The sequence below is a fragment of the Oncorhynchus kisutch genome, linkage group LG14, assembly GCF_002021735.2.
Source record: "Oncorhynchus kisutch isolate 150728-3 linkage group LG14, Okis_V2, whole genome shotgun sequence".
Classification (NCBI taxonomy): domain Eukaryota; kingdom Metazoa; phylum Chordata; class Actinopteri; order Salmoniformes; family Salmonidae; genus Oncorhynchus; species Oncorhynchus kisutch.
This window is the reverse complement of record NC_034187.2, coordinates 23,550,406-23,573,950: the sequence shown is the minus strand read 5'-3', so window position 1 is coordinate 23,573,950 and position 23,545 is coordinate 23,550,406. Positions and strand designations below refer to the sequence as shown.

Below are 23,545 nucleotides of genomic sequence, written 5' to 3'. Positions count from 1 at the left end.
TACAATCCACCTGTGTGTAATCAATCAATCTCCGTATAAATGTACCTGCACTGTGATAGTCTCAGAGGTCCGTTAAAAGCGCAGAGAGCATCATGAAGAACAAGGAACACACCAGGCAGGTCCGAGATACTGTTGTGAAGAAGTTTAAAGCCGGATTTGGATACAAAAAGATTTCCCAAGCTTTAAACATCCCAAGGAGCACTGTGCAAGTGATAATATTGAAATGGAAGGAGTATCAGACCACTGCAAATCTACCAAGACCTGGCCGTCCCTCTAAACTTTCAGCTCATACAAGGAGAAGACTGATCAGAGATGCAGCCAAGAGGCCCATGATCACTCTGGATGAACTGCAGAGATCTACAGCTGAGGTGGGAGACTCTGTCCATAGGACAACAATCAGTCGTATATTGCACAAATCTGGCCTTTATGGAAGAGTGGCAAGAAGAAAGCCATTTCTTAAAGATATCCATAAAAAGTGTTGTTTAAAGTTTGCCACAAGCCACCTGGGAGAAACACCAAACATGTGGAAGAAGGTGCTCTGGTCAGATGAAACCAAAATTTAACTTTTTGGCAACAATGCAAAACGTTATGTTTGGCGTAAAAGCAACACAGCTCATCACCCTGAACACACTATCCCAACTGTCAAACATGGTGGTGGCAGCATCATGGTTTGGGCCTGCTTTTCTTCAGCAGGGACAGGGAAGATGGTTAAAATTGATGGGAAGATGGATGGAGCCAAATACAGGACCATTCTGGAAGAAAACCTGATGGAGTCTGCAAAAGACCTGAGACTGGGACGGAGATTTGTCTTCCAACAAGACAATGATCCAAAACATAAAGCAAAATCTACAATGGAATGGTTCAAAAATAAACATATCCAGGTGTTAGAATGGCCAAGTCAAAGTCCAGACCTGAATCCAATTGAGAATCTGTGGAAAGAACTGAAAACTGCTGTTCACAAATGCTCTCCATCCAACCTCACTGAGCTCGAGCTGTTTTGCAAGGAGGAATGGGAAAAATGTCAGTCTCTCGATGTGCAAAACTGTTAGAGACGTACCCCAAGCAACTTACAGCTGTAATCGCAGCAAAAGGTGGCGCTACAAAGTATTAACTTTAAAAAGTTTGAAATATCCAATAAATGTCGTTCCACTTCATGATTGTGTCCCACTTGTTGTTGATTCTTCACAAAAAAATACAGTTTTATATCTTTATGTTTGAAGCCTGAAATGTGGCAAAAGGTCGCAAAGTTCAAGGGGGCCGAATACTTTCGCAAGGCACTGTATGGCCCTCTATGTGAAGTAGGCAGTGGTGTAAAGTACTTCAGTAAAAAAATACTTTAAAGTACTACTTCAGTTGCTTTTTGGGGATATCTTTACTATTTATATTTTTGACAACTTTTACTTTACTACATTCCTAAAGAAAACAATGTACTTTTTACTCCATACCTTTTCCCTGACACCCAAAATAATCATTACATTTTGAATGCTTAGCAGAACATGAAAATTGTCCAATTCACACACTTATCAAGAGAACATCCCTGGTCATCTCTACTGCATCTGATCTGGTAGACTCACTAAACAGAGAACATCCCTGGTCATCTCTACTGCATCTGATCTGGCAGACTCACTAAACACAAATGCTTTGTTTGTGAATTATGTGTTTGAGTGTGCACCTGGCTATCTGTAAATTAGAAAACACATTGTGGTTTGCTTAAGGAATTTGAAATTATTTATAATATAAGTATATTTTAGCAATTACATTTACCTTTAATACTTAAGTATATTTAAAACCAAATACTTTTAGACTTTTACTCAAGTAGCATTTTACTGGGTGAATTTCACTTTTACTTGAGTCATTTTCTATCAAGGTATCATTAAGTGTGACAATTGGGTACTTTTTCCACCACTGGAAATAGGCTTTACAAATGTTCTCTTGAGTTTGCCTGGATAAGGCATTGGCATTTATATCTACTTCTGAGAAGTGACATTTTTCTCTACCACATGCAATTCTGACCTGGTTTGGTCTTTTTTAGACAGATCATCCTCAGTATTTTATGTGGTAACATTAGACTGATGTAATTTTAAAAATATATATATTTTTACAGTACAATCCTGCATATCAAATCCTGTACAACATGGCAAAGGCAGCTGATTTGAATATAGTCCAAATGGAAAAGTTTCAGAGCAATGATTAGAAGTCATTATTTTATATCAACTTAATTCCAAATGTGTGTACTGTATCAGATATTGGTATAAATACATTAGCAACTCATGTGTTCTGTATCATGTTAATTATTTGAGTTTAGTGTTATTAAACGTCTGATGTTAATTTGTGTATGATAATTAGGGTTATTATTATACAAACTACTTCATTAGCCTAATATTCTAAACAAGGGTAAATGGGGCCTGAGTCAACCCTGCTAGCTCCCGCCCCTCCTCTACCTCCCTCCATCTTTCTTTTAAAATGTGGATAAAGAACAGTTTAATCCTACAAACTGTGGACCCGTTGAGATCACAGTAGGCAGATGACTATGGCACATACATTACTACAGTAGTCCTACAGTTTTACATTTTTGTTGTGGCGTGTCTGCTTAGAACGTCCTCATCATTTCCATTTGGTCAGCGTGTGTGTAGGGTTTCGGTTGGTGCTTTTAGAATGTTGAGTCGACGCTGTAGCCTGACAGGTGGAGAATCGCACAGGTGATTAATTGCCATCGCTTTCACGATGAGCTACTACAGTGACACGCCAAGTGTCGACAATGAGGTGGAGACATTAGGGTAAGAATGTCATTCTTGTCCCTATTCGTACATTTTATCTTATAGCCTACCTGATCAAACGAAATTCAAGTTCTCTTCCTGTGCAGTGAGTTTTAGGAATGTTATCTGAAAGACTTCAAGACAAGGGAATCCCTTCACTAGGCATCATAGTATTGTTATTAGCCTATTTATATTTAATTGTTAAAATATATTAATTGTTTAAATATTGCATTTAAAAAAGGGACAATCTGGGATTGGTACATCCATTTTCTGACTTTTTAAATGAATTATATATAGCAGTGGAAACCATGTATTTGATACCATTCCACTTATTCCGCTCCAGCCACTACCATGAGCCCATCCTCCCCAATTAAGGTGCCACCAACCTCCTGTGATATATAGCCATTGAATCTTGAAGAATAGAACAGAAATGCCTCATGAGCATAGTTCAACTGTCTACCCTACCCATAGCTCTCAAACACTTGGCGGAATTCTGCCTTATCCCTACAGTTTTCAGTGGTTAGCTTCGCCCATGACTGGCTCGTGAACTATAATCCTGCTGTTTAATGTTTAAAAACGCCAATAATCATCGTTTGCGATACGGCTTTCGAAACATACGGCCCTAATCTTTAATCAGCTAGAAAGGAGGGTACTTGAGAGAGGTCATGAGCAGATGAGCTCCCACATTTTTCAGCATGTTTTTAAAAATAGATAGAGTTATACAAACTTAGATTTTTTTGGGACGGGACATATACAGGATGCTACCCTAAACAACATAACCTTCATTCCAAATTGAAACAGCAAACCAACTACCTGATTTTGGATGGAATTACTTGGAATGCTTCATACGCTCAAGGATTATTATTCCCAAACTATACATCAAATGCTCTGGCAAACAAGCAGAGGCCTGAAAACCACATCCAACCTGGAGCTGAGTAATGCTTAGTCTGAAGCAATTTTTTTACTTTCAAAAGCAAAGTAGAAAAATAAATTACAATTTATATATTTGACTTAATAAGGACTGAATACTCAGGCTACCAAGCTTTGCAAGGACAAAGAGATACAACTTCAATTAGCCCTCATGTGTGAAGCGAGAGGTGTTGAAGCCTTTGAGCTCAACAAATGGCAGGCTACCCCACCCAGATCCAGAGGCCTTGAAGCCCCCTCCTGCTGTTCAAAGACCATCCACTGGCATTTTCTACAAGAAATCTGCCTCCAGAAATAAAAGCTTCTCCCAAGTGGGTGACGCCTACTCCTGTTACCTGCTGCACTGCTGTTTCTAAACACCTCTCACTGGCTTTGAATTCATGTTACCGGAGGCTAGAGGCTAGACCCCGGCGCCGACAGAGATGGCTGCCTCGCTTCGCGTTCTCAGGAAACTATGCAGTATTTCGTTTTTTTTATGTGTTACATTGTTACCCCAGGAAATCTTAAGTTTGATTACATACAGCCGGGCAAAACTATTGGATATAAGAGCAACGTCAACTTACCAACACTACGACCAGGAATACGACTTTCCCGAAGCAGATCCTCTGTTTGGTCCACCACCCAGGACAATTGATCGGATCCCAGCCGGCGACCCAAAACAAAGGCGCCGCAGGAGGGGCAGAAGAAGCGGTCTTCTGGTCAGACTCCATAGACGGGCACATCGCCCACCACTCCCGAGTTTACTACTCGCCAACGTCCAGTTTCTTGACAACGTAGACGAAATCAGAGCACGGGTTGCCTTCCAGAGAGACATCAGAGATTGTTCTTTGTTTCACTGAAACGTGGCTCACTCAAGACACGCTATCGGAGTCGGTACAACCACCTGGTTTCTTCACACATCGCGCCGACAGAAACAAACATCTCTCTGGTAAGAAGGGCGGGGGGGTATGCCTTATGATTAACGAGACGTGGTGTGATCATAACATACAGGAACTCAAGTCCTTTTGCTCACCTGACCAAGAATTCCTTCCAATCAAATGTCGACCGCATTATCTACCAAGAGAATTCTCTTCGATTATAATCACAGTCGTATATATCCCCCCCAAGCAGACACATCGATGGCCCTGAATGAACTTCATTGGACTCTATGTAAACTGGAAACCACATATCCTGAGGCTGTATTCATTGTAGCTGGGGATTTTAACAATGCTAAACTGAAAACAAGACTCCCAAAATTTTATCAGCATATCAAATGCGCTACCCGGGCAGAAAAAATCCTGGACCATTGTTACTCTAACTTCCGCGACTCATACAAAGCCCTGCCCCGCCCTCCTTTCGGAAAATCTGACCACGACATTTTGCTGCTCCGAGCCTATAGACAGAAACTAAAACAGGAAATGCCCGTGCTCATGTCTGTTCAGCGCTGGTCGGACCAATCTGATTCCCCGCTTCAAGATTGCTTCAATCACGTGGACTGGGATATGTTCCGCATAGCGTCGCACAATAACATTGATGAATACGCTGATTCGGTGAGCGAGTTTATTAGCAAGTGCATCGGTGATGTTGTACCCACAGCAACTATTAAAACCTTCCCCAACCAGAAACTGTGGATTGATGGCAGCATTCGTGCAAAACTGAAAGCGCGAACCACTGCTTTTAATCAGGGCAAGGCAACTGGAAACATGACCGAATACAAACAGTATAGCTATTCCCTCCGCAAGGCAATCAAACAAGCTAAGCGTCAGTAGAGAGACAAAGTAGAGTCGCAAATCAATGGCTCAGACACGAGAGGTATGTGGCAGGGTCTACAGTCAAACACGGACTACAAAAAGAAAACCAGCCCCGTCATGGACCACGATGTCCTGCTCCCAGACAAACTAAACAACTTCTTTGCTCGCTTTGAGGGCAAAACAGTGCCAACAACACGGCCCCTGCGGGCTCTCCTTCACCGTAGCCAACGTAAGTAAAGCATTTAAACATGTTAACCCTCGCAAGGCTGCCGGCCCAGACGGTATCCCTAGCCGCGTCCTCAGAGCATGCGCAGACCAGCTGGCTGGTGTGTTTACGGACATATCCTTATCCCAGTCTGCTGTTCCCACATGCTTCAAGAGGGCCACCATTGTTCCAGTTCCCAAGAAAGCTAAGGTAACTGAGCTAAATGACTATCGCCCCGTAGCACTCACCTCCGTCATCATGAAGTGCTTTGAGAGACTAGTCAAACATCATATCACCTCCACCCTACCTGACACCCTAGTCCCACTCCAATTTGCTTACCGCCCCAATAGGTCCACAGACGATGCAATCACACTGCACACTGCCCTAACCCATCTGGACAAGAGGAATACCTATGTAAGAATGCTGTTCATCGACTACAGCTCAGCATTTAACACCATAGTACCCTCCAAACTCATCATTAAGGTCGACACCCTGGGTCTCGACCCCGCCCTGTGCAACTGGGTCCTGGACTTCCTGACGGGCCGCCCCCAGGTGGTGAGGGTAGGAAACAACAGCTCCACCCCGCTGATCCTCAACACTGTGGCCCCACAAGGGTGCGTTCTCAGCCCTCTCCTGTACTCCTGTTCACCCATGACTGCGTGGCCATGCATGCCTCCAACTCAATCAAGTTTGCAGACAACACTACAGTGGTAGGCTTGATTACCAACAACGACGAGACGGCCTACAGGGAGGAGGTGAGGGCCCTCGGAGTGTGGTGTCAGGAAAATAACCTCACACTCAACAAAACAAAGGAGATGATCGTGGACTTCAGGAATCAGCAGAGGGAGCATCCCCCCCCCCCCCATCCACATCGACGGGACAGTAGTGTAGAAGGTGGAAAGTTTTAAGTTCCTCGGCATACACATCACGGACAAACTGAAATGGTCCACCCACACAGACAGCGTGGTGAAGAAGGAGCAACAGCGCTTCTTCAACCTCAGGAGGCTGAAGAAATTTGACTTGTCACCAAAATCACTCACAAACTTTTACAGATGCACAATTGAGAGCATCCTGTCAGGCTGCATCACCGCCTGGTACGGTAACTGCTCCGCCCACAACCGTAAACCTCTCGAGGGAAGTGAGGTCTGCACAACGCATCACCGGGGGCAAACTACCTGCTCTCCAGGACACCTAAACCACCCAATGTCACAGGAAGGCCAAAAAGATAATTAATGACAACAACCACCCGAGCCACTGCCTGTTCACCCCGCTATCATCCAGAAGACGAGATCAATACAGGTGCATCAAAGCTGGGACCGCGAGACAGAAGCTGTTTTTCAGTCTCAAGGCCATCAAACAGCCATCAGTAACATTGAGTGGCTGCTGCCAACATACTGACTCAATCTCTAGCCACTTTAATAATAAAAAATTGGATGTAATTAATGTATCACTAGTCACTTTAAACTATGCCACTTTATACAGTATAATGCTTACATACCCTACACTACTCATCTCATATGTAAATACTGTACTCTACCATCTACTGCAACTTGCCTATGCCGTTCGGCCATCGCTCATTCATATATTTGTATGTACATATTCTTATTCATTCCTTTACACTTGTGTGTGTATAAGGTAGTTGTTGTGAAATTGTTAGATTACTTGTTAGATATTACTGTATGGTCAGAACAAAAGCACAAGCATTTTGCTACAATTGCATTAACATGCTAACCATGTATGTGACAAATAAAATTTGATTTGATGAAATTGCTGTACAATATGATCTTGTTGTCATCTGATGCACATTCAGATGTCATAAATCAGCACTGCAAAGCTCTCCCTGTACTATGCCGTGCCTTGATTGTATTACTGTTGATGATATCTGGAAATGTGCACGTACACCCTGGCCCATCTACTGTTGCTAGCCCCAATTCTAACTTGTGCTCTGATATCTGCTTCAAAGATTTCTGCTCCCGTAAAAGCCTGGGTTTTCTGCACGTTAACACTAGAAGCGTATTACCTAAAATGGATCAATTGAAAGTGTGGGTTCAGAGCTCCAATCCAGATGTGTGGTCACTACTGAGACGTGGTTAAGGAAGAGCGTTTTGAACACTGATGTTAACCTTTCTGGTTTTAACCTTTTTCAGCAAGAATGATCTTCCAAAGGTGGGGGAGTGGCAATCTTCACCAAGGATCACCTTCTGTGCTTGGTTGTCTCCACCAAGACTGTCCCCAAACAATTTGATTTGCTGGTTTTAAGTATCAAACATTCAAATAGCTCTTTGTTGACTGTTGCTGGGTGCTATCGTCCTCCATCAGCACCGGCCTGTACCCTACCTGCCCTAAGCTCTCTCCTGGCCCCTTACACCAAGTCTGAATATGCAGATAGCCCGGTTAGCCAATGTGCGGGAGCACTGGTTGGTCGGCCCAATAATCTTTCTCAGATTATTACCAATTATGGTATAGAATCAGCTTGATCCCCTGTCGAAGACACTTGGACCTTCTTTTTTTAATATTTTCAGTGGTACTTTTAACAAACACGCCCCCATAAAGAAAATGCTAATTATAAACGGTTCAGCCCCTGGTTCGACCGTGATCTTGCAGTATCTCGGACCTGCCTGGTGTGTTCCTTGTTCTTCATGATGCTCTCTGCGCTTTTAACGGACCTCTGAGACTATCACAGTGCAGGTGCATTTATACGGAGACTTGATTACACACAGGTGGATTGTATTTATCATCATTAGTCATTTAGGTCAACATTGGATCATTCAGAGATCCTCACTGAACTTCTGGAGAGAGTTTGCTGCACTGGAAGTAAAGGGGCTGAATAATTTTGCACGCCCAATTTTTCAGTTTTTGATTTGTTAAAAAAGTTTGAAATATCCAATAAATGTCGTTCCACTTCATGATTGTGTCCCACTTGTTGTTGATTCTTCACGAAAAAATACAGTTTTATATCTATATGTTTGAAGCCTGAAATGTGGCAAAAGGTCGCAAAGTTCAAGGGGGCCGAATACTTTCGCAAGGCACTGTATTTATAAAACCCTCTTAGGCCTCACTCCCCCCTATTTGAGATATCTACTGCAGCCCTCATCCTCCACATATAACACCCATTCTGCCAGTCACATTCTGTTAAAGGTCCCCAAAGCACACACATCCCTGGGTCGCTCCTCTTTTCAGTTCGCTGCAGCTAGAGACTGGAACGAGCTGCAACAAGCACTCAAACTGGACAGTTTTATCTCAATCTCTTCATTCAAAGACTCAATCATGGACACTCTTACTGACAGTTGTGGCTGTTTTGTGTGGTGTAGTGTTGTCTCTACCTTCTTGCCCTTTGTGCTGTTCTCTGTGCCCAATAATGTTTGTACCATGTTGTGTTGCTACCATGCTGTGTTGTCATGTGTTGCTGCCTTGCTAAATTGTTGTCTTCGGTCTCTCTTTTATGTAGTGTTGTCTCTTGTCATGATGTGTGTTTTGTCCTATATTTATGTTTTTCTTTGTTTTTAATTTATTTTTTAATCCCAGCCTCTGTCCCCGCAGGAGGTCTTTTGCCTTTTGGTAGGCCGACTAGGCTGACTTGCCTAGTTAAATAAAGGTTAAATAAAAAATTAAGAATCCTTCAAATAGAAAAAAATACACTTACTGTAGCAGTTTAGCACAGATCCACACAGCTTTTGGTAACACAATCTGTGAAACTACTTTCGCTACACTTCCAGGTTATGCTTACACACTAGATAGCAAATTAGCACAGGTGGACGCCTGTCTTCCGTCTGTTTTCAGTAAAAAAGCACTGTAACATGGAGATATGGCTGTGTGGGAACACTAACCCTATAAAGGTGTGTATTAATTTAACCTTTTGTTTTTTGAAAATGATCTCTATTTTTGACTCCTCTCTTTGGCTGGGAAAATGGCTGTTTTTACTGTAGTTTGGTGGTGACCTAACAATCGTTTATGGTGCTTTCGCCATAAAGCCTATTTGAAATCGGACACTGTGGTGGGATTAACAACAAGATTACCTTTAAACTGTATAGGATACATGTATGTTTGAGGAATTTTAATTATGAGATTTCTGTTTTGAATTAGGTGCCCTACACTTTCACTGGCTGTTGTCATATCATCCCGTTAACAGGATTGCAGCCCAAAGAGGTTTTAACAAAACTCCCCCATCCAGAAGAAACCTTCATTCATAGACGCTAAAGGTAGTTAGCTAGCCCCATCCCTCCGGTGTTTACCAAAAAAAAGGTTGTGGAGTGGCTTATTTATTGTTGTTTGAATACCAGATTGCCCCTTTGAATAAAGGTAAAAAAATAAATATTCAATTTCTCACTAAATTCAATTATGTTGTACCTATTATGGTAGAGGCGTTGTTTATTAAAGTGTGAAATTAGTAACCCACTGGGCACACACTGGTTGAATCAATGTTGTTGCAATTTGTCAGCAACGTGGAATCAATGTGGAAAATACATGAGATTTGAAAAAAGTAATCAACCAGCGTTGTGAACATTGAAATTAGGATAAAACTTCAAATTAAATTTATTGTCAAACTGACTGTGAGCAGGTTGTTACATCAAGCTAATTTCAACAGTCATCAGAACTATGTATACATTGAAATCAGATCTACTATCTGCTTGGATAGTATATACTGTATAGACTAAAAATGTATAGAATAAAAATATAAATGCAAAATGCAACAATTTCAATGATTTTACTGAGTTAATGATCATATAAGGAAATCCATGGATTTCACGACTAGGCAGATAATCGTAATTTTCCAACACTTTGAAACACCATCCACTTGGGAGCCATGCCCTGCCAATCAGAATACGGTTTTCCCCACAAAAGGGTTTTAATTTCAGAAATAAATACTCCGCAATTTCATCAGTCTGGTCTGATGTGAAGAAGCATGTGAAGAAGCTGGATGTCATCTGCGGTTGTGAGGGCGGTTGAACATACTGCAAAATTATCTAAAGCAAAGTTAGAGGTGGTGTATGATAGAGAAATGAAAATTCAATTCTCTGGCGACAGCTCTGGTGGACATTCCTGCAATCAGCATGCCAATTGCACGCTCCCTCAAAACTTGAGATATCTATGGCATTGTGTTGTGTGACAAAACTGCACATTTTAGAGTGGCCTTTTCTTGTCCACAGCACAAGGTGCACCTGATCATGCTGCTTCTTAATATGACACACGTGGGAGGTGGATGGATTATCTTGGCAAAGGAGAAATGCTCACTAACAGGCATGTAAACAAATTTGTGCCAAAAATTTAGGGAAATAAGCTTTTTGTGCGTATGGAACATTTCTAGGATCCTTTATTTCAGCTCAAGAAACATGGGACCAACACTTTACATGTTGTGTTTGTATAAACACAACATGCATTCAAAGACTTACAGTTCATATAAGGAAATCAGTCAATTTAAATAAATTAATTAGGCCCTAATCTATGGATTTCACATGACTGGGAACACATATGCATCTGTTGGTCACATATCTTTAAAAAAAAGATAGGGGTGTGGATCAGAAAACCAGTCAGTAACTAGTGTGATAACAATTTGCCTCATATAGCGCGATACATCTCCTTCGCATAGAGTTGATCAGGCTGTTGATTGTGGCCTGTGGAATGTTGTTCCACCCCTCTTCAATGGTTGTAAGAAGTTGAGCATGGAGATGAGCTTCCATGAGACAGTTTGACAGTTTTTGTAGAAATACTTCAGTTGTGCAAACCCACAGTTTAATCAGCTGTCCGGGTGGCTGGTCTCAGACAATCCCGCAGGTGAAGAAGCCAGATGTGGAGGTTCTGGGCTGGTGTGGTTACATAAGTTCTGCGGTTGAGGCCAGTTGGACGTACAGCCAAATTATCGAAAATGACGGAGGCGGCTTATGGTAGAGAAATGAACATTCAATTCTCTGGCAACAGCTCTGGTGGACATTCTTGCAGTCAGCATGCCAACTGCACACTCCCTCAAAACGACATCTGTGGCACTGTCACATTTTTGTTGCCCCCAGCACAAGGTACACCTGTGTAATGATCATACTGTTTAATCAGCTTCTTGATATGCCACCCGTCAGGTGGATGGATTATCTAGGCGAAGGAGAAATCCTCACTAAATGGGATGTAAACAAATTTGCACAAACTAAAGCTTTTTTTTGTATGGAAATATGGCAGCTACTTTCTCTTCTTGCTGGGTCTCTTTTTGTAGCTGTTGTATTATTTAAGTTGAATGATTTTAAAATGTGCAATAATCATCATTCTGTCTGTGTGGTGTTTCCCAAGAGGACATTTTATGTATTTTATTTTGTGTACCAAGAGTGGTGTGGAGGTGGACGAATGGATCACGATAACAAGATGGAAATTGATGAGCCCATATTCCACCATTAGAATGTATTCAACAGAAACAAAGCTTGAACTGGCTACCTCTTTGTCCAAATGCTTAACTAATGGGGGTAGAATCAGAGCAAAATAGCCTAACAAATGAATGTTTATCTTTTTCAGTCACAGATAAAAGGAAGATGACAACATGAAGTGGATGAGAGAAGAGAAGTAGCTGTGACAGATGTGAACAACCAAAATAGGCATATTTCCACAATGAAATAAAAGTTCTTAATCTCAAGACTGGTAGCTTGTCACTTCTGTTAGCCACAGAGATCCTCTCTGCTCCACATAGATTAGATGACTGGCTGGTAACCTAAGACAAAATACAAGTGGGCTCTGAACATCTAAACAATATCCATTTTTAGCATGCAATTTCCAGAACATGCACAATGACAATGTTGTAAATCAGGCCTGGGCAATTATTTTCCATGGAGGGACACATTAGAATATATTTTTTCCATCGCAGGCCAGAATCATGTTACAGGATTATACATCATGTGTATGACAGATATCTACTATAAATCACATGCAGATATACTACATATTTTACTTTTTTAATATGCACAGAAATAAACCACATACATGTTCTCCTTTTGGTAGGTATTTTCATGATTAAAAATGCTACGAACTACATGGAGGGAAAAGTACACTGTGCATTCAGCACCAGGGACAGAACTCTTGCACAAAAGGTATGCAGGTATGCACAAACATGAGAGATCAACATTACATTTAAACTACTCAATCGGTGTGAGGTCTCTGATGTGTATTCACTAGAGCAGTGGTCAGGTATAGTTTGACGTCGGTATGCGCAGGATTGCTGAGAGTCAGTAAGAGATGATTTTTTTTTTTTACCTTTATTTGACCAGGCAAGTTAGTTAAGAACACATTCTTATTTTCAATGACGGCCTGGGAACAGTGGGTTAACTGCCTGTTCAGGGGCAGAACGACAGATTTGTACCTTGTCAGCTCGGGGGTTTGAACTCGCAACCTTCCGGTTACTAGTCCAATGCTCTAACCACTAGGCTACGCTGCCGCCCCTGTGGGCGACTTCAGGTCCCACACTCTTAAGCATCTTCCCCGAGCTCAGGCATCTGAAGTTTGTGTGGTAGGGGAGATCTATCTGCATGACCCGACTGTCTCTTCCAACAGTGAGAAACTGCCTGTAGTTTAAACATTTTGCTCTTATGAAGTTTACCCATTCAGTGACCATCCACAACATGACTCATTTTCAGTACACATTTATAGAGCACCTCCTGATGAATAACGCAATTCAGGAAAATAATGTTCTGATCTGGGTTCTGCTCAGCTACTTGATCTTGTATCCTTTTAAAAAAGACCAACGTTTTTTTCTGTCAAGTTTGGGCACAATGGCCACACTGGATAACTTTTCAAAACTCAGTCCCAGCTTTGCCACACTTATTAACCTCCTCCAATAAATATTTCCCTGTGGTTGTGCTCTTCATTGACTGCACTGAAGCAAGCTCCTCCGTACTGTCAAAGTCTGGGTTTATGCCTCGTAAGAATATCAACAACTGCGCCGCGTCATGTGCATCACTGCTCTCATCCAGGGACAAGGAGAAATAATTTACCTCGTCTGTCAGTTGTTCCATATTCTCTGCGATGTCCTCAACACACTGTGTCACTGTTCGTCTTGACGGGTAAACATTTTCAAACAGCTCTTTCTTGTCGAGGCAAAGTATTGATGCAGAGTCAATTAAACATTCTTTAAAGAATTCGCCCTCAGCGAATGGCTTGCTTCGTTTAGCTATTTTGTTGGACAATTCCGTCGTTTGCTGAATGCGATTTTGTGAAAAGTCCTTACTGCTTTTGCAACTGAGAAAGCAACTCCTTCGATGCACTTGCACTCCGCTCAGAAGACATTCCTATATTTCTCTGCATGCTTGGTCTGGAAGTGTCAGGTAAGTTGTAGTCCTTCGAGACAGCGACGCCCACTTTGCACACAGCTTTCCCGGATACCTCAAATCAATATTTCGATGTCCACACTTGCTGGAAAACCCTTCATCGTCTACTTTACCTTTAATTGAAAATGTCATTTTTGCGCAATTTCTAGCTTGCTACGACGTGTAACTGACGTGTGTCAGCCACTCGTGCAGTTGTTATAATTGCCTTCAAAATAAATATCCCACAAGCGGTGGGAGTTAAATCCTTACAATGGAGAGTATTCATTGGGCTTTTAATTTTTCAAAACTTTACTATTGCAAATTCTTTGACCTGCGCATGATTCCGTATTGAACCAAGTCGCGGTCCGCATACGGCCCGGCCTTTGCCCTGGCCTGTTGTGGATATATTTCTCTTTTGTGATACTTCAGTTCCTCCAGGAATTCCTTTTTCTAAATTGACCGATAGCTGTCACTGGTTGACATTCACTTGATCTTAATTTTACGCAAGATAACACAGTATGAGGGTGACTTCTGTTAATATTTATTTTAAGAAAATGTCTACATGAGTCAGATTAATTACAAAACAAGCAAGGAAGGGGTAACATTAAAGTATTAGAACATGAAGGACAAAGAATACAGCATCAAGACACTATCAAACATGTATCAGTCTTTCTGCAACAGAGCCATCCTTGTGTGAGGGTGCATGTACATGAGTGATCATGAAAAAGGAAACTTGTGATTCTGTCATAGAACAGTCCGTTTGTCGTCAAGGTGACACTCCTAAGCAACCTCCACTACCTGCCGTAGCTCTTCGATTAGCGGTACGAGCTCCTTCTCCAGATTGATGATCAAACCTATAAACATCAGTTAAGCTTGAATAACCCTTCAGAATTCTATACTTTTAATCCTCATTCATGCAGAGGAGATAAGGGGAGATCTTTATCTTACCTGTGTTAGCAGTGCTGCTTGCGATGAAACTGATCACCAACGGCAGCCGGTTAAACTGCACAATCTGGCAAAAGGAGAGGCAAGCAAACAAGGCACAACCTCACATTTGGAAAATATTCCAACTTTCCACATTTTGTTACAAAAAATTGATTAAATATACCCCATAATGACAGTGAAAACCAGTTTTATTAAATAAAAAAAACAGAAATACCTTATTTACATAAGTATTCAGACCCTTTGAGATTCAAAATTGAGCTCCGGTGCATCCTGTTTCCATTGATCATCCTTAAGCTGTTTCTACAACTTGTTTGGAGCCCACCTGTGGTAAATTCAATTGATTGGACGTGATTTGGGAAAGGCACACCTGGCTATAGAAGGTCCCACAGTTGACAGTGCATGTCAGAGCAAAAACCAAGCATTGAAGGTCCCCAAGAACAGTAGCCCCCATCATTTTTAAATGGAAGTAGTTGAGCCATCCAGACTCTTCCTAGACCTGGCCAAACTGAGCGATTGGGGGAGAAGGGCCTTGACAGAGGGGTGGCAAAGAACCTGATGGTCACTGCCAGAGCTCCTCTGTGGAGATGGGAGAACCTTCCAGAAGGACAACGATCTCTGCAGCACTCTAACAATCAGGCCTTTATAGTAGAGTGGCCAGACAGAAGCCCCTCAGTAAAAAGCATACGACAGTCCGCTTGGAGTTTGCCAAAAGGCACCTAAAGGACTCAGACCATGAGAAACAAGATTCTCTGGTCTGATGAAACCAAGATTGAACTCTTCGGCCTAAATGCAGAGCATCACATCTGGAGGAAATCTGGCACCATCCCTACGGTGAAGCATGGTGGTGGCAGCATCAAGCTGTGGGGATGTTTTTCAGTGGCAGGGACTGGGAGATGAGTCAGGATCGAGGGAAAGCTGAATACAGAGATCCTTGATGGGATGCTCGCCATCTAACCTGACAGAGCTTGAGAATCTAGAGAAGAATGGGGTGAAAAAACACCAAATACAGGTGTGCCAAGCTTGCAGCATCATACCCAAGAAGACGTGAGGATGTAAACGCTGCCAAAGGTGCTTCAACAAAGTATTGAGTAAAGGGTCTGAATGCTTATGTAAATGTGATATTCGCTATTATTTTTAATACATTTACAAAAATGTCTAAACCTGTTTTTGCTTTGTCATTAGATGTGTAGATTGAGGGGAAAACACAATTTAATCCATTAGAGTAAGGCTGTAACGTAAAATGTGGAAAAAGTCAAGGGGTCTGAATACTTTCCAAATGCACTGTAGGTCAGTGTTTCTCAAGCCATTCCCGGAGAGCCCCAGGGAATGCACACTCATTCTAGCCCAGCACTAACACCTGACTCAACTAATCACCAAGTCGCCCCAGGCAACAATGTCAATTGTTAGTTCTAGATTTAACTTACCTGGTATGTGTTATAGTAGCAGATGATGCTCTTGTTTTTGGAGAGCCCTAGCTTACTGCCCTGGTCGGTGGCCAATGCAAAGGTGGAGAGGAAGCCTGGCCGTAGCGCATATTCTGGTGCGTTATCATTTGCCACTGAAGGATAAAATATCAGGTACATTGAGCACAACACATTGGAACATGGATGAGAAGAGGTCAACTAAATTCTAGTTTTTAGAACAGAACACAGTTGAGAGGGAGACCTACCTTTGATAACTGGGACACCATCCCTGTCTGTCACTACAATTGCATGAAGACCCTCAACACTGGTGGATAAGGAGAAAAAGAGCAGCATTTGACATAGCCGACTTAACACCAGTCCATGGTGAGGGACATTTCTGAACTCCAACGGAGTGGAGCAGAGACTAGGCTTTATGGAATTCAGCTCAGACTACATTGAGTCACCCAAGCGCAATACTTAAAATGTAAATTATGAAACACTTACCTTGTACCTATGTTTGTCCTCCATACTTTAAAAAAAATTACAACCACCAACTGTTTCCTTGTTGGCACATGTGCATTTGCAAAGTCGGTGGCTGTATTTAATCAACGTTTCTTGAAAAATATGGATTTCAAAGAAAGAGGCAACAGAGGACAAACAAAAATACAAGGTAAGCATTTCATTATTTAAGTATTGGCCTTGGGCAAATCAATGTAGTTGGAGCTGAATTGCACAAAGCCTAGTCTGCTCCACTGGGTTGGTGGAGTTGAGAAACATCCTTCACTGTGGAGTTTACTCTGCTACACGTGACATAATTCGTTAAGTCAAATTAACTCACTAGGTTTCAGCAACAGAAGCATCACAGTAAACACACCATAATCATACAACCAACATACCTTGGTAGCTGTTTGTACAAGTATCTCTTCAAGTCCTGCAACAAATGTATCAATGTGTTAGACCAAAGCCATTTGCTACGAGTGTAGCTAGCTATAGTTTCATCTGGCTAGATGGATATAGCTAATTAGTGATTGTGCTCAAAGAATTGATACTTACATCAGCCATGGTGGAAATTTCTTTTATACCGTCAATTACTAAAATAGAGAACTGAATTATGGCAAGGGTGTCTGTAAAGCTAAAGAATATCAGCAGGTCTTGGTGCTCTCCCAAGCTTCCCCTGACTTGTTGACAGCTAACGTTAGCTAGCTACAGTACGCTATAACCAGCTGATAACGTTACTGGGTTTAGGAAGGTTACGTAATGTTAGCTAACTGAACTTGGTTGTTTTCAATATGTATCTACTTACTAAATGTAATTTTCACTAGCTACAAGGTATGACAATATTTATCGAATACTTTTAAAATGCACTGTATTAGTTACCTTATTGTATTATTTTTACTTGAAACAAAATCTTCGATGCTTTTCTGACTCCGCTTGAGCACAAGGAAATCACATGACTGACTTGTTCATCTAGGAAGAAGCGAAAGGATTTACTCAGCCCAAATTCTTACTGCGTGCGATAAGCTCTTTTTGTATGGTCTATGAGAGAGGGCCGAATTACGTAAGGCTTATTTGATCGAATATACGTTTCGTAATATTTAGGCTCTTACAAATGTACTAATACAAGTGGATGCAAATTGAATTCCGGCATATTTGATAAAAAAAATTAAAAAAAACTTTGTTGTGCATGTGGTGAACACGGGTATCTGCCCTCTAATTGGTTAGAATGGTCCCACCTGATCTCGCTGCCTGCCTTCCATCTTGGTCAAGTCTGTGCCATCTGCGACCCTTGGGACGTCCCTACTCTAAACCTAACCTTAACCCCTACCCAAACCTTAACCATAACCTTAACTATTTTAAATGTAAACTTCAATGGGGTAGGGACGTCCCAAGGATTCCGGATAGCATTGACTCCTCCATCTTTGAGGACATGTATTGCCATTGTTAGAGCGGTCACTTAAAACTATCTTGTCAATATAATAGATCATCTTTGACTTGACCCATGTTAGGCCAGCAACATTCGGGTTACTCTGTTCGAAAATGTTTCAAAATAAGAGTTCTGTCAACAGTGGAAATGGTTAATTCTGTTCTGTAGCACCGAGTATCCAAAACCATTGCATTTCTGCGAATGGATGTAATGTGCATTATACCTATTACCAAACCTAGCTGAATGAAAAAGAAAAAAAGAGAGCAATTAAGAAATAAATTAAATAGAAAGTGGGCTACTTAGTCTGCTTCTCATTCCCCCTGTTTAAATATAGTAAACTATTTATAGTACATCCCCACATAGGCGTCAACTTTTCTTCCCAAACTCTCCCTTGACGACACAATAAGAGGTCTTGCTGAGAATTTACCTCAAGGTTTGAAATCTGAATTTAGCGATAAGGCTCTGTGTGGGGTGTGATTGTACTTTAATGAAGTGAATAGACTCTGGTTGATTTCACAGGCATGCATATTTCTGTTGGCTGTTTCTTATGCATGTCTATTTAGTATTGCTACTAGGCCACTGGTGCTGTGACTGTAAACAGACTTTCAATGGGCTAGTTCAGGCCTCCAGATCCAATCAAGTATGTGCTGATGAGACCTCATTCTATTGAGATAAGCAATCCCAGTTACAAAATATGATCTTGCCTTAGCAGTTTGAGGGAAATCTTAAGGATATCTGGCTTGATTTTCTGCTGTAATGTGAGTATGCTGTTGACCAAAGGATAAAGTGCCATCGCTATTTGTATTATAATTTGTAGTTTATATAATGGTGATTTGGTTGACAACTAGTTTTGTGATATGTGAAACTCAAAATGAGCACCACTCCTCAAAAGGCTAGCCCTTTACTTCATTCTATTGTTACAGTCATGATCTTTATCTTAATCATCTCTGCCTACTCTATAGCAATGGGGGACTTTCAGCAATTTGAACAGGACTTCTACCAGTCAGGGTATTACATCGATGACCAGGGACAGGTGGCCTACGACTATGGCGATGGCTATGACCATAACCCAGAGTATGAGGATGAGTAAGTATATGGGGTAAACGCTGCATTCCTAAACTCTTCATTCAACTTTTGAACTGGGATTGGGAAGATTTGAATGTGTCAGTAAGTCTAACTCATAATATATCATTTTGTTCTCTGAAGGTCAATTACATTATGTCATGATAGAAAGGGAGATGTACAATGGGGGCACATCCCTCACATCTTCCCCTACTTTTTTGAAAGGAAAGTAGATACATTTAGCCAGTAAGCCAGTTTTGTTTCTTAGTGGCATAGATGTGTCCATGCCTGGTGTGTTCACCCCCTCTACGGGCCAGACCTTCCAGCCTTCAAAGCCTGCTGGGACATATCTATACACAGCTGGAACAGACAGATCATTTGAAGAGGAGCCTCCGTTGCTGGAGGGTAAGACCTGAGTCACTAGTACTGCTCTAAACTGCTGGTCTATTCAACACATTGTTTTATCTCCAGATGAAATCTTTAACAGAACTCAAATTAAATAAGTAACATATTTCAATGTGAAAGTGTATATGAGTCTTCATATACACTTTTTTATTCCTCTGTTTTGTATTTGTGCAGAGCTTGGCATTAATTTTGAACACATATGGCAGAAGACGTTGACAGTGCTGAACCCTATGATGCCAGCAGATGGCAGCATCATGAATGAGACCGACCTGACGGGCCCTATTCTGTTCTGTATCGCTCTGGGTGCCACTTTACTTATGGTGAGGAACCTCCGGAGCAGCTCATGTCCGTGTGTGTGTGCTGCACGTTTTCACAGCCCATGTCATCATGAGACACTATTCAAATAAAAAGCATTTGTAGCTATGTAAATGGGCATGTACTGTACTGAAAGCATTTACTCTTTTATGTAGGCAGGCAAATCCCACTTTGGCTATGTCTATGGGATCAGTGCCATCGGCTGCATGGCGATGTACACCCTGTTGACCATGCTGAGTTCCCTGACTGTGTCCTATGGCTGTGTAGCCAGCGTTCTGGGCTACTGCCTCCTACCCATGGTGGCACTATCTGCATTCGCAGTCATCTTTTCCCTACAGTGAGTAGGCCTATCCAGTCCAGAAAAAAATAAAAAGGTTGCCTAAATAATATTGTGTAAAACAACTAAGTTTGGCTCATCTTGATTTATTTTCTGTCATGTCCTTTGTTGTAACTTATTAAAAATCTGACTTTTGATTTCCGTCCAGAGGGATCATTGGAACTGTCCTGGCCTTGCTGGTGATTGGCTGGTGCAGTTTCTCAGCTTCCAAGATCTTCATCTCCACCCTGGCTATGGAGGGCCAGCAGCTGTTGGTAGCGTACCCCTGTGCCCTGCTTTATGGAGTCTTTGCCTTGCTAACAGTGTTCTAAAGGCCACTACTGTCGCTGAATGTCAACAGAGATCCCATTTCTGAGGCACTACGTATCCCATATGGGTATCAGTGCTGTATATGGGTGTGAAAATAACATTATTATATAGAGTTGTAATTCCTTTCTTTTTTTAAATGGGGACTTGGGTTTTTCATGGGGGTTACTCTACATTGTGAAAAATATAATCTGGGTGTGTGATTGGTTGACATTTGTGCATTGGAATGTGCCAATAAATGTCATTTGAAACGTTACATTGTGTCAAAAGGCAACACTGACATAAATTTGAAATATGGAACCAACAAAGACCATGTTTAAAAACTAAATAAAGTTGAATAGCTTATCTAAAAAAGTGTTTTTTTTACAGTAATCCAGTGTTTAAAAAAAACATACACTACATAACCAAAAGTACGTTTTACTCAATGTATGTGAACACCTGCTAGCTGAACATCTCATTTCAAAATCATGGGCATTAATGTGGAGTCGGTAGTCGATCGCTCATTTGCTGCTATAACAGCCTCCACTCTTCTGGGAAGGCTTTCCACTAGATGTTGGAACATTTCTGCTGGGACTTGCTTCCATTCAGACACAAGAGCATTAGTGTGGTTGGGCACTGACATTGGGCGATTAGGCCTGGCTCGCAGTCAGCGTATCAATTCATCCCAAAGGCGTTCGATGAGGTTCAGGTCAGGGTTTGGTGCAGGCCAGTCAAGTTTTTCCACACTGATCTAGAGAAAACCATTTCCATATGGACCTCGCTTTGTGCACAGGGACATTGCCATGCTGAAACAGGAAAGGGCCTTCCCCAAACTGTTACCACAAAGTTGAAAGCACAGAATCATCAAGAATGACATTGTATGCTGTAGCGTTAAGATTTCCCTTCACTGGAACTAAGGGGCCTAGCCTGAACCATGAAAAACAGCCCCAGACCATTATTCCTCCTCCAACAAACTTTACAGTTGGCACTGCCATTTGGGCAGGTAGTGTTCTCTTGGCATCTGCCAAACCCAGATGTGTCCATCAGACTGCCAGATGGTGAAGCGTGATTCATCACTCCAGAGAACTGCTCCAGAGTTCAATGGCGGCTTGCTTTACACCAGTCCAGCCGACAGTTGGCATTCCGCATGGTGATCTTAGGCTTGTTTGCAGCTGCTCAGCCATGGAAACCCATTTCACAAAGTTCCGATGAACAGTTCTTGTGCTGAAGTTGCTTCCAGACACAGTTTGGAAATCAGTAGTGAGTGTTGCAAACGAGGACAGGCGATTTTAACAAATGCTGATGCTCCAGATACTCAACTAGTCTAAAGAAGGCCAGTTTTATTGCTTCTTTAATCAGAACAACAGTTTTCAGCTGTGCTAACATAATTGCAGAATGGTTTTCTAATGATCAATTAGCCTTTTAAAATGATAAACTTGGATTAGCTAAGAACATGCCATTGGAACATAGTGATGGTGATGGTTGCTGATAATGGGCCTCTGTGTGCCTATGTAGATATTCCATAAAAAAATATGCCGTTTGCAGCTACAATAGTAATTTACAACATGAACAATGTCTACACTGTATTTGTGTTATTTTAATGGACAAAAAAATTTGATTTTCTTTCAAAAACAAGGACATTTCTAAGTGTCCCAATTTTTTTTTACAGTAGTGTATATCCCCCCCAATAGAATCCCCATACATTAACTATGACAGCTTCTAGAGGGGGAGATCAACCATTTCCAGGCCCAGGGACATGTACTAGTCTTTGGTTACCTAAATGCCAGAACTGGACAAGAACCTGACACTCTCAGCACACAGGGGGACAAACACCTACAGGAGACAGTATACCCTTCCAAAGATGCCCCCCTAGACAGAACTATGACAAAACAACCAACAAAAATGGGTCACAACTCCTGCAGCTCCTTCACAAGCTGGGTTAGTATATTGTCAATGGTAGGCTTTGAGGAGACTCCTATGGTAGGTACTCCTACAGCTCAAATAAAATAAATAAAGGTAAATAAAGTCCCTTGGCTGTAGATTACTGACTGTAGATTACTGACCTCAACCCAGACTCTCTCAGAGCGTTCACTGTCAGCCCACTAACACCCCGATCAGATCACAGCAAAATCACAGTCTACCTGAACAGAGCAATACTCAATCATGAGGCATCAAAGCCAAAGGAACTGCACAATATTAAGAAATGCTACAGATGGAAGGAAAGTAGGGTAGAAACCTTCAAAAAATCAATTAGGCAACAGCAAATTCAAACTGTTTTAGACAACTTCCTGGACAAAACATTGCACTGTAATAGTGAAGGCCTAAACAGTTTATTCTACCTTTCAGCTTCCCTAGCAAATCTAAACATGTCAAGCAGACAACCTAAGAAAATGAAAAACAATGAGAAATGGTTTGTTGAAGAATGCAAAAACCTAAGAAAGAAATTGAGAAACCTATCCTACCAATAACATAGAGACCCAGAAAATCTGAGTTTACACCTTCAGTATGGTGAATCACTAAAACGATACAGAAATAACCTATGGAATAAGAAGGAACAGCACATCAAAAATCAGCTCAATGTAATTAAAGAATCCATAGAATCTAACCACTTCTGGGAAAATTGGAACATGCTAAACAAACAACAACAGAAAGAGCAATCTATCCAAAATGGAGATGTATGGGTAAACCACTTCTCCAATCTTTTTGGCCCTATAACAAAGAACAAACAGAAAAAAACATATATATGATCAAAAACACATTTTAGAATAAACTATTAAAGACTACAAGAACCCACTAGATTCTCCAATTACATTGAATGAACTACAGGACAAAAAACAAAGCCTCCAACCCAAAAAGGCCTGTGGTGTTGATGGTATCCTAAATTAAATAATAAAATATACAGACCACAAATTCCAATTGGCTATACCTAAACTCTTTAACACTATCCTTAGCTCTAGCATATTCCCCAATATTGGAAC

At 41.5% G+C, this 23,545-nt stretch overlaps 2 protein-coding genes across 5 annotated transcripts; one reads left to right on the top strand and one right to left on the bottom strand.

Annotated features, from left to right (window-relative positions):
* Positions 1 to 14,410: 14,410 nt before the first annotated feature.
* Positions 14,411 to 17,951, bottom strand: lamtor3 (late endosomal/lysosomal adaptor, MAPK and MTOR activator 3). Of its 2 annotated transcripts, none has more exons than XM_020501340.2 (7): positions 17,617 to 17,951; positions 17,293 to 17,330; positions 17,136 to 17,170; positions 16,506 to 16,564; positions 16,261 to 16,394; positions 14,840 to 14,903; positions 14,411 to 14,745 (listed from the first exon to the last, which is right to left on the bottom strand). In XM_020501340.2, the coding sequence occupies exons 2-7, from the start codon at positions 17,299 to 17,301 to the stop codon at positions 14,672 to 14,674; spliced, it is 375 nt and encodes a 124-aa protein (XP_020356929.1). In that variant the 5' UTR covers positions 17,302 to 17,330; positions 17,617 to 17,951; the 3' UTR covers positions 14,411 to 14,671. The 2 variants fall into 2 exon arrangements, with proteins under 2 accessions (XP_020356929.1, XP_020356930.1); XM_020501341.2 differs by having other exon boundaries at positions 14,411 to 14,763; positions 17,617 to 17,920.
* Positions 17,344 to 20,933, top strand: zgc:123321 (Protein YIPF5-like). Of its 3 annotated transcripts, none has more exons than XM_031788036.1 (6): positions 17,344 to 17,568; positions 19,126 to 19,249; positions 19,494 to 19,630; positions 19,805 to 19,950; positions 20,101 to 20,282; positions 20,431 to 20,933. In XM_031788036.1, the coding sequence occupies exons 2-6, from the start codon at positions 19,128 to 19,130 to the stop codon at positions 20,591 to 20,593; spliced, it is 750 nt and encodes a 249-aa protein (XP_031643896.1). In that variant the 5' UTR covers positions 17,344 to 17,568; positions 19,126 to 19,127; the 3' UTR covers positions 20,594 to 20,933. The 3 variants fall into 3 exon arrangements, with proteins under 3 accessions (XP_031643896.1, XP_020356928.1, XP_020356927.1); XM_020501339.2 differs by lacking the exon at positions 17,344 to 17,568 and adding an exon at positions 17,688 to 17,797; XM_020501338.2 differs by lacking the exon at positions 17,344 to 17,568 and adding an exon at positions 18,492 to 18,596.
* The last annotated feature ends 2,612 nt before the right edge of the window (positions 20,934 to 23,545 follow it).